The sequence below is a fragment of the Vigna angularis genome, chromosome 6, assembly GCF_016808095.1.
Source record: "Vigna angularis cultivar LongXiaoDou No.4 chromosome 6, ASM1680809v1, whole genome shotgun sequence".
Lineage (NCBI taxonomy): Eukaryota > Viridiplantae > Streptophyta > Magnoliopsida > Fabales > Fabaceae > Vigna > Vigna angularis.
Genome location: NC_068975.1, coordinates 677,554 through 691,462, shown reverse-complemented (window position 1 = coordinate 691,462; position 13,909 = coordinate 677,554). Strand labels below are relative to the sequence as shown.

The following is a 13,909-nucleotide window of genomic DNA, read 5'->3' as shown; positions in this document are numbered from 1 at the left end:
ATTGTTGATTTGATCTTTGAAACATGAATTCGTTCACATCAACTATCATATTCTGCAACCTCTGATCCATGTCCTTAATCATTCTCATTATTTCAATATTCTGCTAAACCAATATCTTAAAAAAAATCTATATTGGGATCATTTAGTTGATGTATAGTCAACTTACTTATATTAAGTGCAATAGTAGGTGTGATAACTTGTTGATAACCAAATCAATCATGTGATTGTTGTGGATAGTAATCATAATTCATTTGAAACTCTAACCAATTTATTTATACACCTTTATGAGCTCAACTTAGTTGCAACTGTACTAACACACCTCAAAATATCCAAAGAACATTTATGCAACTGAAAAACTATTTTTTATCATTTTTTTGCATCTCATGCTAAAAAATCCAATTATAACAAATCATAATTAAAATATTCTTTTAAAGTAAAAAACCAATTAAGAATCTAATATTAAAGAATAAATGAGAGCATAAATATGGATTCATCAACTTGTAAAAGGAGATTAATATATAAAAGCTCCTCTTTTTTGTTCGAGAAGAACACAATCTACAAAGATATTATGGTTTATACTAATATAAATTGGAGAAGTGCTCTTGATGATGATAAAACATCAACCTTTGAATACTTTATATTTTGTAGGAATAAATCTTGTTACATGGACAAGTAAGTAACACATTACCTACATCTAGTATAAAAATTGAAATTAGAAGAATGATTCCTAGACTCTGTCAAGGTTTGTGGCTTACACTACTTCAATATTTAAAATATGCACATATGTAACTCATTCAATTATATTGTGATAATATATAGTTGTGTGTGACATTACTCACAACCTCTTCAACATGATTGTACAAGCATGAGAAGTTTGATAATTTTTCATCCAGAAAAAAAAAACCAAGTAAAAACGTTCTAAAATTGCTAAATATCTTATCTAAAGAACAACTTATAAATATTCTTACCGTAGTTAGTTGTGATATCTCTGTTTAAAATTGTAGATAAAAATCATATAATATATTTTATTTCAGTTTTATTATCACAAAATAACTTTAAGTGTTCTTTTTACATCATTCATTATACCTAGTTTTCTGCAAAATTTATGTAATTAAGTGCCACATAAAATATTATGAACTCAACATCAAGAGATTATAAGAAATAATTTAACACTCTTCCACAAAATAACACCTTTATGCATACATAGCCTCACTTTATAGACAAAAAAAAAAATCACCGTTATCGTTTGTGAATTCTCGTTGTCATCATTAGAGGTCAATTAGAAACTTTTCTATTTAAAAATGCTATTTTAATGCAATTAACACAAATTCTATATAATGAATTATTAATTAATTAATTATTATTTTTTATTAAATATTTAGAGAACAGTCAAATTATATGTAAAATAATAGTCCATTAATTGTATATTTAAATTCTTTGAACACAATTATATAAACTAAATAAAAAAATATATTTTAATTCCCATCCTAAAATGTATATGTTTCAACATTTAATTTTAGGTAAATGGTCATTTTCATTCCTAAAACAATTTAGTTCCTAAATGAAAAAAAATTATTATTTAGTCCTAGCATATGCAAAAAAGTGTAAAAATGATTTTCTGTTGTTAAATTTCCAGAAACCATTAATAATGACAATAATTTGAATTTTAAAGCCTAATTTAACATTAAGCTGCAAATTTTTGGACTAAATAGTATTATTTTACAAATTTAGAAACTAAATCACTTTTCCCTTCTTTTATTGATTAAATTTATTTATTAGATATAACACAAAACTTGCTTTAGGTATTTAAAAAATGATAGGAACTAATTCATAAATAATAATATAATAGTTATAATTACTATCTCTTCCATTCTGTACTTACAATAATGCTAATTTAAGATACAAGCACATCAGATGAGAGGGAGATAATAACAAATAGGTTCCCGAATTTTTATGGCTTTGTGACATTAGTCTCTGTATCGAAGAAAACTAAAAGGAAAATCCTTCAAAGTGTAAAGTTAATAATCACATTAATTTAATTTGCCGATAAAAAAACATTAATTTAAAATTAAAGAAAAAAAAACATGATACGATAAAACTAGCTTATTTAGGGAGTATAAAAATGATCATGTTTATTTAAATTCTTAAGGAGTAAAGTTAAATTATAAGTAGCTAAGATTAGGGAGTAAAGTTACAGAATTGCAGTTATTTCAATTTTCTTACTTTCAAGATTAATACGACAATACATCTTTCAAAGATTAAATGATTGTTTAACCTTCAACATATATATAAAGCATATTAATTATATTTTTTAATTTATATGTTATCTTCTCAAGAAGACAATAAAAAAAATCTCATATTTAATTCCTGTTCTTCTTATAGTAAGTCATTTAAACAATATTTTATTGTAAATCTTTCTAATTAATTATTATATATATATGGATTTAATTATTTATTTTTCTGTTAAGTCAATGCACAAATTTGGCATGTAAGTACAAAATAAATCTCTTTACTAGACTTTCCATAAATTCAATCAAGTTACACCTCTAATTTATATGTATAAATAAAACAACATTTAGAATGAAAGACACACATTGAATTAACATTTCCAAAATTTCATTCTTTCTTTTTTGTTTTTGCCATTGTCATGACGAGGAAGAAGGTGGATCTAACATACATAAAGAATGATTCAAAGAGGAAGACAACATTAAACAAAAGGAAAAATGGTTTGCAAATGTTCTTTCTTTAATTCTTTTGAATTATGTATTGTTAATCTTATAATTATCGGCTAATTTTTTTTTTATTGTTCTTCTATTGAGTTTTCAAAATTCACTAGCATTGGTATATTAAAAATGTGTATTTTGAAGACTGAGTAGATGAATAATACAAAAAAAAATGTACTTGAGAATCTAAATTCCCTCGTACGATGTATTATTTTTCCTTTTAATGAAATTTTTATCAGCTTCTGTTGTTTGTGATCATGGATTTTGAAATGTTTCTAAACAGGCTTAGTGAAGAAGATTAACGAAATCAACATTCTTTGTGGGATTGAAGCATGTGCTATAATTTATACTCCAGATAATCCTCAACCAGAGGTTTGGCCATCTGATAGGGCAGTCCAAAGTGTGCTTTCTAGGCTTAGGACAGTGTCTGAACTGGAGAAAGGCAAAAAAAGGTTGTGTCAGGAGAGCTTTTTGAGGCAAAGGATCATCAAAGCACAAGCACAACTGAGAAAACTAAGGAATGAAATAAGGAAGAAAGAGGTGACCCTTCTCATGTTTCAATACCTCAATGCTAATAACAACTTTGACAATTCAAGAATGATTGATCTTAATGATATTTCAAACTTGATTGATCAAAACTTGGAGAAAATAGAAAACAACATCAGCATAAGCCAAGCCCACAAGGTTAAACCTATTGCTGAAAATGGAGGAGAAACCATGAGTTCCCTTGTGAATAGTGTCATACATGTTGAGGCAATGCAACATGATAACTTCTCTATGGACCTTAACAATGGCTATGGTGATGAGATAAAACCATTGGCTGAGGTTAATGTTGTTCTAAGTCCTTAACTTAAATCATGTTCTTTTCACTAAAGTTTGAAGAGTCTCTTTCGATTTCAACCAATGTTTAATTGTCATAGCTTTTGTCTTTTAACGAGTGTCTAGTCTTAAACACAAGAATAATACCAAACAACTTTGACTCTTCTTCATCAGTTCATGATATATAAGTTATGTATTATTGAAATTACATTTACCTATTTATATGTTTTGAAAGGACAGATATATAATAGTTTTTTGTCGTTAAAAAATTTAAAAGTGTTTTATTTGGGGCGATGAAATTTTGTTGATTTGCATCTCTAATTTTTTTTATTTTGTATTTAATTTTTGTCCTTTGTATTTTTACATAATATGCCACAATGTGATCGAAAACATATACGTTATTATAATAAAAGAAATCCAGTAACCAAAACAGATCTAAAAATAATTAAATAATTAATTAAAAAATAATGATAGAGACGAAATATAAATATATATTTTTAGAAACCAATTTTAAAATTTTGTTAATACAGACCAAAAGTATAAAAAATAAAATTATTACGGACTGCATTAAATTAGTTATCCAATATTCCATAGTAATTAGGTTTTAAATGCATTTTTTTTTATTCAAGACAATTTTAATTAACTAGTTATTTGTAGAATTTGTATTAAATTTCAGATCTTCTAAAATCTATAATTTTATTCGCACTTGCCACAGGACTATGAATTTCTTTGGGATTGTATCATTATGAATTTATGAACTTGAGTGTTACTTCCTCTACCACTCCATTTTATCCCTATACCTCTCTAATTTTTTCCAAATTTTAATTTATTTTTTAAAACTTTAATCCCTTTTCACTTTCACTCTTTCTCTCTCGCAAGCCCGCACCTACCACCCTCCATTCCCACTTTTACTTTCACTTTCTCTCTTTCTCTTCATTTTCACATCCGTTAACACCATTTTCCATTAACACTATTCCCTATTTTCGACTTTTTTTCATTCTTTATTCTCTGTGTTGGTGGTGCGTTGGTGATTCATGGCGATTCGTGGCGGTGGTGGTTCGATCCGATGGTGGTTCGTGCATAACGGAAGTCGGATATTCGTTTGGCCTTCAACGGATACCGACATCCATAAACGAATATGAACATCTGTTTCAAATTCTTACCCACTTACATCACTCAGACTATAGTTCATATGGACAAAGGTAAGATATTTGACAAAAAGTAAATATCATTTTTTACATGAGAGACTGTACATTTGAAATTGGAGAATCCAACATAATTTTTTCATTTACTTGTGTAGGTGGACGAGCCATCAAAATATGGTGTGGTTGTGATGGAAGATAATTTTAGTGCATTTCAAGGATTTGGGAATTTTACTATTGAGGGAACTACTTTTGGCTTCTCAAATTCAGATTAGCAGTTGAGTGGTAGTAGGTTGTCAACTATTGTTACCCCCTAAACAATTTCTAGGTAGGAGGAAACCCTTTCGGATGATATGAAGTTTTTGTCTTCTTGCACCCTTTTTTTTAGTCATGCATCAATGTTTTGCACCCTATACAAATATAGTTGCAGTTTCTATCGTTTGTCGATCAAAACGAAACACATATGGAGAGATTTATGGTCGGTCACCACACGCCCATGGTTCAAATTAAAATATTTGCGCTTGGCTTTGTAAATTTGTTTTTTGTTACAGGAATGATGAAGGCAAAGTCTGCCTCTAGAGATAAAGGTGCTCCTATATTATTTTTCATATTTTCTTGTATTATTTTGTAATCACATAATTTTTGTGAGGTCGTTGTAACATCCTAGATTATATAAAAATTATATAATATAGTAGTCCATATTTTAATATAATAGAACAGTTAGAAAAACACTTGCAAATAAAGTCTTAAGGTTACACTCATCCCAAAATGACTATAATTTAAAACTTTAAACACCCATAAGAGTATTTCAAAATACAATAGGCTTAATACCTCTTTTTGTCCCTCTTTATAAGGGAAATGTTCAAGTTCGTCCTACCTTTTTTAAAAAGTTCAATATGATCCCAAGTTGTGAAAAAAGTGTCCAATTTAATCCTTTTTTGTCACGGCGTTAAATATTTAACGATGAAACTGCTCCTCTGGACTAAACTTGATGAGTTGTTCATTTTTCTCTTACGTGGCATGGTGACGTGTCAATTTTGAATTTTAAAAAAAAAATGCTTGACACATCATCTTTTTCTTCCACCTCCGCCAATCTTGAATTTAGGGTTTCTTCTCTCACATCCTTGGAGAGGTACCTGAGGTCCTCTGGCAAACCATTTGCAGTGAGGATTTTCTTCTTGCCAATTCTGTCAGGACCCACAAACAGTACATGATTTTCTTCTTGCCTTTGATTTGAGTTCAATATCTGATTTCTCAGTTTCTTTCAACATTTGTGCTACTTCTCGCTCGCAGTTCTGCATACATTGCGAGCAACAAATTGATACAGGATCAAGATCTACGTTCTCAGAGGTACGCCTCAATGGAGAGATCGTTGTAGTTGGCAAGGTCTTTAATGGGGATAAAGACCGGTGAAACAAAATCGAAAAAAGAACAGAAACAAAACAGAGTTAACATATCAGATAAGATTCATTTACCAACTACAATCCCAAGTTTAATCAATTCCATGAAAGAAAATGCTTTATCTCCATTCCATTAAACACGAAACACTAATCTTTATCATTTAATCTGATCTTGCTATGGAATAACCAGAGAAATAAGATTTTGGAGAGAGATCATCGGAGTTGGAGTGGAAATGGAGGTGGGAGCCGACGGAATCGGAGTGGGAGGGAGAGGCGTGCTTGGAAAGCTGGTGGGTTTTGTGGGGAGGAGAGGGAGAGGGGAGGAAGAAGGAGACGGCGGCACATGACTCTGAGTGTCGTGGTGGAGAAAGGAGTGGAGGGAAGAAACCCTAAATTCACGGTTGGTGGAGGTGGAAGATGAACCTGATGTGGACTTTAATGAAAATCACAAGTTTACCCCTTATGCAGCCACGTTATAAACCTAAACAGCCACGTTGCACAGATCAGTCCACGTTGTCAGATGGATCGTTAAATATTTAATGCCGTGACCAAAAAGGATTAAATTGGACACTTTTTTCACAACTTGGGACCACATTGAACTTTTTCAAAAAGGTAGGACGAACTTGAACATTTCCCTTATAAAGAGGGACAAAAAGAGGTATTAAGCCAATACAATAACGTCTATGAATCCTAACTAGGCTAAGCAGCGGCGTCATCTCCCTCCAAGGCCTGCTCTAGAAGCACCTCATCTACCTCTGCTCACATCCAAATGGATGATCATTGCAACAGAAAACACAACACAAACAAAAGACAAACATAACACAAACAAAAGACAAACACAAGCAGAAGGGTGAGCTAGATATACAAAAATCATGTTATAACAATCACACACAACATACAAGTTTAATTCACATATCCTGGGTCACTTAACACAACTTGTTACACTTTAAACTTGACTCGTCCGGACTTAGAATGATTGTCGAGCTATGGTGGGTCATGCACTCGTGGTGGCTTCTACTGCTTTGCAAAGCCATTGCCAATGAGTTTCACCCTACCACACTCGCGAGGTTAGTCTGTACCGTGCCTTGGAGCATACTGGAAGCCTCCAAGACTAAGATCTCATGCTACTACTCACGACATTATTCAATCCTCTCTACTTGAGAATGATTGACCATTGTAGTTTCAGGATAACCCCCAAGACTGAGCTTCCATGCAAATCATTCTTGAAACACACTAAGGGCACCACCATGGATCCTCTCCTTGAGGATCATGGAATTACGTCCATAACATAGGGCACCACCATGTAACCTCCCTTTGAGATCCATGGAATTACGTCCATCAACCACACTTTGTTACATTCAACCACCAAACATGTGTCATACGTTCACATACTTTTAATGTAATCACATTACAACCATCATACTATGCATTTCAATCATTCCACACACTTAATTCAACCAAAGCAAGAGCAAAAGAGAAATCTAGACTTAGAGGATTCGCAGAGCGCATCCTACTCGCAAGGCGAGACAAGAGAGTCTCGCACAGCGCACCCCTTAATTCGCTATGCGAATTAACTCGATGAGGCTACAAGCCTCAGGTCTTCTGGCATAGCGCACTCAAGTCGCTATGTGAGTAGATGGATGAAGAGTGGTAGTGCAGGAAATTTGAAAATGGTTAGAGAGGAGACATTAAGCTGCTAGTGAAAGGGCTACGTATTAAGGAGTTCCCTAAGTTGGTGGAGATGGCCTGTGTGATGGAGAAGACTAAGAAGGAAGTTGAAGGACAACAAAATCAGCCTGTTAGGAGTGTGGGACCATCTGGGTCCCGTGGTGGGCTTAGTTCCAGGAGGGCTCCTTACTCTAGACCATCATCCTCTTCTGGGCCTAAGGGTTCATCCTCCCAACCCTCGGTGCATTCAGGGCAGTCTAGCCACTCAAGAGGTGTGCGGTGCTATTCTTGTGGAGGGCCACATCTACAGTCTGTGTGTCCTCAGATGGTGGGTTACCGGAGGTGTAACATCTGTCGAGGTGAGGGCCACTGTGCTAGGGATTGTCCAACATTCAGGAGGACTGGACCCCAAAAACATCAGGCGGGAAGATCCGTTTGAGGGGTGATGCCAGACCGCAGGCACCTAGACGAGTTTATGCTTTTACTAGAGCAGAGATAGTTAACTCAGGTAAGCTCATAGTCAGCTGTTGTTTGTTGTTTGGTGTGCCTTGTGTGGTATTCTTTGATTCGGGGACGACTCATTCCTTCGTATCAGAGGCGTGTGTTGAAAAGTTAGGTTTGTCGGTAGAGGAGTTGAACCTTGATATGGTGGTGTCTACTCCAGCATCGGGGTTAGTCAGGACGTCATCTGTTTGTACCCGTTGTCCTGTTATTGTAGAGGGACGTCGATTTAAGGTAAACCTCATTTGTTTACTTTTGCAAGGGCTAGAAGTGATTTTAGGTATGGATTGACTATCTACCAATCGCATCCTTATCGACTGTGGTAACAAGGAGTTAATATTTCCTAGTGAAGATGAAGATATGTCTTTGTCGATAGGCGTGTTGAGGTAAGACATAATGGAGGGTGCCAGTTGTTTCTTGGTGTTGTCACATATGGAAGTGGCACAAGATTCAGATCATTCGGCTCACGAGAATCAGAGTGTAGACCTTTTGGTTGTGAACGACTTCTTAGATGTCTTTCCTAAAGAAGTTCCTGGTTTATCTCCTCCACGAGAAGTGGAGTTCTCCATTGATCTGGTCTCAGGAGCAGGGCCAGTATCCATAGCCCCTTATCAGATGGCTCCGACTGAGTTGGCCGAGTTGAAGAAGCAGATTGAAGAGCTGTTAGAGAAACATTTTATCCGGCCCAATGCTTCATCATGGGGAGCGCCAATGTTGCTAGTAAAGAAGAAGGATGGTAGCTCAAAGTTGTGTGTTGACTATCGGCAATTGAATAAGCTGACTATTAAGAATAAGTATTTGTTGCCGAGAATAGATGATTTGATGGATCAATTGTACGGAGCTACAGTGTTTTCTAAGATTGATCTGAGGTCGGGCTATCATCAAATCTTAGTGAAAGCAGATGATGTGCAGAAGATGATGTGCAGAAGACAGCGTTCAGGTCTAGATATGACCACTATGAGTATGTAGTTATGCCTTTTGGTGTGACTAATGCTCTAGCCATTTTCATGGACTATATGAACAGGATTTTCATACTGTTCTTAGATAAATTTGTGGTTGTCTTTATAGATGACATACTTATTTATTCTAAGACACATGAGGAACATGAAGATCACCTTAGGACAGTGCTTGAAGTGTTGAGAGAGAGGAAGTTGTATGCCAAGTTGTCTAAGTGTGAGTTTTGGATGGAAGAAGTTTAGTTTCTGGGTCATGTGATATCCGCTGGTGGAATTTCTATTGATCCAGCTAAGGTGCAGGCAGTCCTTCAGTGGGAGAGACCTAAGACGGCTACGGAGATAAGAACTTTTATGTGTTTGGCGGGCTACTATCGTCGTTTTATCGAGAGTTTTGCGCGAATTGTAGCGTCGTTGACACAGCTGACTAGGAAGGATCAACCTTTTATTTGGACAGACCGGTGTGAATCTAGCTTTCAAGAGCTAAAGAAAAGGTTGACTAGTGCGCCAGTGTTGGTTATCCCTAACACAGGTAAACCTTTTGAGGTTTTTTATGATGCTTCTCATCAGGGATTATGGTGTGTGCTGATGTAGGAGAAGAAGGTAGTGGCATATGCTTCAAGACAACTCAAAGTTCATGAGAATAATTACCCCACTCATGACTTAGAGTGAACAGCTGTTGTCTTTGCTTTAAAGATCTGGAGACACTAACTGTATGGTGCCCAATTTCAGGTATTTAGTGATCATAAGAGCCTAAAATATCTCTTTGATAAGAAGGAGCTTAATATGAGGCAAAGGAGATGGATGAAGTTTTTTAAAGATTTTGATTTCGATCTCCTTTACCACCATGGGAAGGTAAATGTGGTAGCAGATGCATTGAGTAGGAAGTCAGTGCATGTTTCAACATTGATGGTCAAAGAGTTAGAGCTGGTGGAAAGCTTCAGAGATTTGAGATTGCAAGTGGAATTTGAAGCTGATAGTATCAGATGCAGCAGTTTGGTGATGACTAGTGATGTGTTAGCACGTGTCAAAGAAGAGCAGTTGAAAGATGTTGAGCTCCAAAAGTTAGCGGGTTTGATTGGACTGAGCAAGGTAAAGATTTTACCTTGGGGGCTGATAGCATTCTACGATTTAGAGGCAGGGTATGTGTCCCTAGTAATATAGAGTTGAAGAGATTGATCCTTGAGGAGGGTCATCAGAGTCGTTTTAGCATGCATCCTCGCATGAATAAAATGTATCAAGACCTCAAGGAGTCTTTCTGGTGGTCTAGTATGAAGAGAGATGTAGCTCAGTTTGTTGTCTCTTGTCTAACCTGTCAGAAGGATAAGATAGAGCATCAGAGACCTGGAGGTTTATTGCAGCAGCTTGAGATACCTGAGTGGAAATGGGATAGCATAGCCATGGATTTTGTTACCCATTTGCCACACACGGTTAGAGGTCATGCTGCGATCTAGGTGATTGTAGACATGTTGACCAAGAGTGCTTACTTCTTGGCGATTAATTTGAGGATGTCGATGTCGAAACCGATGCAATTATACATCAAGGAGATTGTGAGACTGCATGGAGTGCCTTCTAGCATCGTATTAGATAGAGATCCGCAGTTCACATCCCGCTTTTGGCAAACACTTCAAAGTGAGATGGGCAGTAGGCTACAGATGAGTTCGGCGTATCATCCCTAGACTGATGGTTAGTCAGAGAGGACGATCCAATCACTTGAGGACTTGCTGAGAGCGTGTGTTTTGGATCACTTGGGAGTCTGGGATGAGGTGTTGTCATTGGTGGAGTTCACCTTCAACAACAGCTATCAGGCCAGTATTAGTATGGCGCCGTTTGAAGCCCTGTATGGAAGACGCTGCATAACACCTTTGTGTTGGTTTCAGGAGGGAGAATATGTGTTAACAGGGCTAGAGTTGATCCAATAGATTATAGAGAAGGTGAAGCTCATTCAAGAGTGGATGCAGGCTTCTTAGAGTAGACAAAAGTCCTATGCTGATCAGAGACGTAGACCCTTGGAGTTTGTAGTTGGGGATCATGTATTCCTCCGAGTGACTCCTACTACTAGTGTGGGAAGAGCCATTCGTGCTAGGAAGTTGTCACCTAGGTATATTGGTCCTTATCAGATCCTAAGACGTATATGATCAGTTGCCTATGAGATAGCCATGCCACCTCAGCTGGTAAATCTTCATCCAGTGTTCCATGTCTCACAACTTAGGAAGTATGTGCTTGATCTGTCTCATGTACTAGAAACTGAAAATGTTCAAGTCAGGGAAGATCTATCCGTGGAGGTGTAGCCTGTCAGAATTGAGGAGAGCCGAAACAAACAACTTAAAGGCAAAACCATCAGTCTAGTCAAAGTTGTCTGGATAGTAGGACTGGTGACTCTACTTGGGAGTTAGAGGGAGTCATGAGGGAGTCTTATCCTCACTTGTTCTCCGGTAAGTCTAATTTTCGAGGTCGAAAATTTTTTATGTGTGGGAGAATGTGAGAACCTAAAATTGGGATTAAAGGAGTGAATTAGTGCATTAGACTAATAAAACCAGATTTTTTTATTTTAGTATAAATATAGATTTCTGAACAACCTGTTTCATTAGCCTACTTCCACTATATCTCTAAAATCTCAAGTTCTTCTAAGTTCTCTTCCTTCTCTCTACCATTTCTCCTCACTGAGCCATTGGATCTCCAATCAGGTGGCGCCCAAACGTCAACAACGTTGACGGCTTCGAAACTGACCGATTCATTTTGGGTTCTAGGCTGGTAAGTCCTTACATGCAGTTTTCCGTTGTTCTTGAACTGGGACATGCATTCTTGTTGGATTGCATGTGCCTTGTGCTTTCCTCTTTTTCCTTCTCTACTTAATCCTAGCTCTAAGAGTTGTTTCCACCATCATTTTGGTGGTTTGTAGGGTTTTGTTGAGTTCCTACTGTGAAAGGTACTGTTGAGGAGTTCTTGTGAGCTGGACAGTTCGACTTTGAGGTAGGGGAGCTATGATACGTTTTAAATTGATTGCATGTGATGTATGTATACTGAGTTTTATATTGCTATGTTGATTGGTATTGTGTTTTGATTTGGAAAGATTTGGGTGCATGTGTTGGATTGTATGACAGTGGAACTAGAGTGTAATGTTTGTAAACTGTATTGGATATATCTAATTGCTGTAATTACTATGTTGGAGTGCTTGGGGTGAGAGATCTGTTGTAACATTATATAGATAGAAAATTTGGTGTTCTCTTAGGGTTTTAGGTCATTTTGAGAGGAAGTGAGATAGTGATTTTGAGCATCTGAGGTCTAGAGTGTTTTTGGGCTGTTGGGGGCATCCTTAATCAGTGTATTGTGACTTGTTTGAGTCACCAAAGTGGTCTAAATAGGTGCAAGGTAGTAGAATTGGATTTGGGTCCCTAAGTTGTTTATTTTGGTGTTCGAGAGTAGAAATTGAGTCTAAGTCACTTTAAAATTGTAGTAGGAACGTTTATAATCATCTAGACAAGTTTAATTAGGTGTAAAACAAGAATTAGGGGTGTTAGAAATTGGAGAAACGGCCTAGAAATGGTAAGGATTGGTGTGAGTGCATGATTATGCAGAATTTGCGTTCTACAAATGATGCAGAGTCGCTATGCGAGTTGTTTCGCATAGCGAGTCCCTACAAAGGGTGCTCTCTGTTTGAGTCATTCCCTGTGCGAACTGGTGCGCTGTGCGAATGACTTGAGGGTACTACTTTCTGTCTAGTGATTCGATAGCGAGTCGGGTCGCTGTGCGACTGGTGGTGACCTGGAACCACTGCCATTTTAATTAGAAAGGCGAGAGGGATGCAAAGCGAAGAGGTTTGGGGGTGTGCTATCTGTTTAAGCTCTCGCATAGCGACCTGGGTGCGCTATGCGAGAAGACCTGAGGCATGTATCCTCATCGAGTTAATTCGCATAGCGAATTAAGGGGTGCGCTATGCGAGACTCTCTTGTCTCGCCTTGTGAGTAGGATGTGCTCTATGAATCCTCTGAGTCCAGATTTCTCTTTTGCTCTTGCTTTGGTTGAATTAAGTGTGTGGAATTGTTGGAATGCATAGTATGATGGTGGTAATGTTATTATATTGAAAGTATGTGGATGTATGAGACATGTTTGGTGGTTGAAAGTAACAAGGTGTGGATATTGGATGTATTTCCATGCTCCTCAAGGAGAGCATCCATGGTTCTGCCCTTGGTGTGTTTTAGAATGATTTGCATGGAAGCTCAGTCCTGGGGGTTATCCTGAAACTACAATGGTCAATCATTCTCAAGTAGAGATGATTGAATCATGTCGTGAGTAGTAACAAGAGGTCCTACTCTTGGGTGCTTCCAGTATGACCCAAGATGAGTGATAACAGACTAACCTCGTGAGTGTGATAAGGTGAAACCCATTGGCAACGGCTTTGCAAAGCAGTAGAAGCCACCAGGAATGCATGACCCGCAATAGGTCGGTAATCATTCTAAGTCCAGACGAGTCAAGTGTAAAGTGTAACAAGTTGTGTAGCGTGGTCCATTAAATTTAAATCAAACTTGCATGATTGTGTGTGATTGTTATAACATGATTTTTGTATATCTAGCTCACCCTTGCTTCTGTGTTTGTGTTTTGCTTGTGTGTGTGTTTCTTTTGCAATAATCATCCACTTGGATGTGAGCAGAGATGGATTAGGTACCCTTGGAGCAGGCCCTGGATGGTGATGATGCTGCATC

General features: G+C 36.8%; 1 protein-coding gene across 1 annotated transcript; it reads left to right on the top strand.

Annotated features, from left to right (window-relative positions):
* Positions 1–2,647: 2,647 nt before the first annotated feature.
* LOC108319985 (agamous-like MADS-box protein AGL80) lies at positions 2,648–6,505 on the top strand. The gene is made up of 4 exons (XM_017551323.1): positions 2,648–2,726; positions 3,007–3,548; positions 5,879–6,070; positions 6,275–6,505. The coding sequence occupies exons 1-4, from the start codon at positions 2,648–2,650 to the stop codon at positions 6,503–6,505; spliced, it is 1,044 nt and encodes a 347-aa protein (XP_017406812.1).
* Positions 6,506–13,909: the final 7,404 nt, after the last annotated feature.

Excerpts from the sequence above, each read along its gene's own strand:
- LOC108319985 (XM_017551323.1), top strand. The coding sequence starts at position 2,648 with ATGACGAGGAAGAAGGTGGATCTAACATACATAAAGAATGATTCAAAG. Across the intron at positions 3,549-5,878 it reads AGATAAAACCATTGGCTGAG|GACCCACAAACAGTACATGA; the intron begins GTTAATGTTGTT and ends CAATTCTGTCAG. Across the intron at positions 6,071-6,274 it reads AGATCGTTGTAGTTGGCAAG|AGAAATAAGATTTTGGAGAG; the intron begins GTCTTTAATGGG and ends TGGAATAACCAG.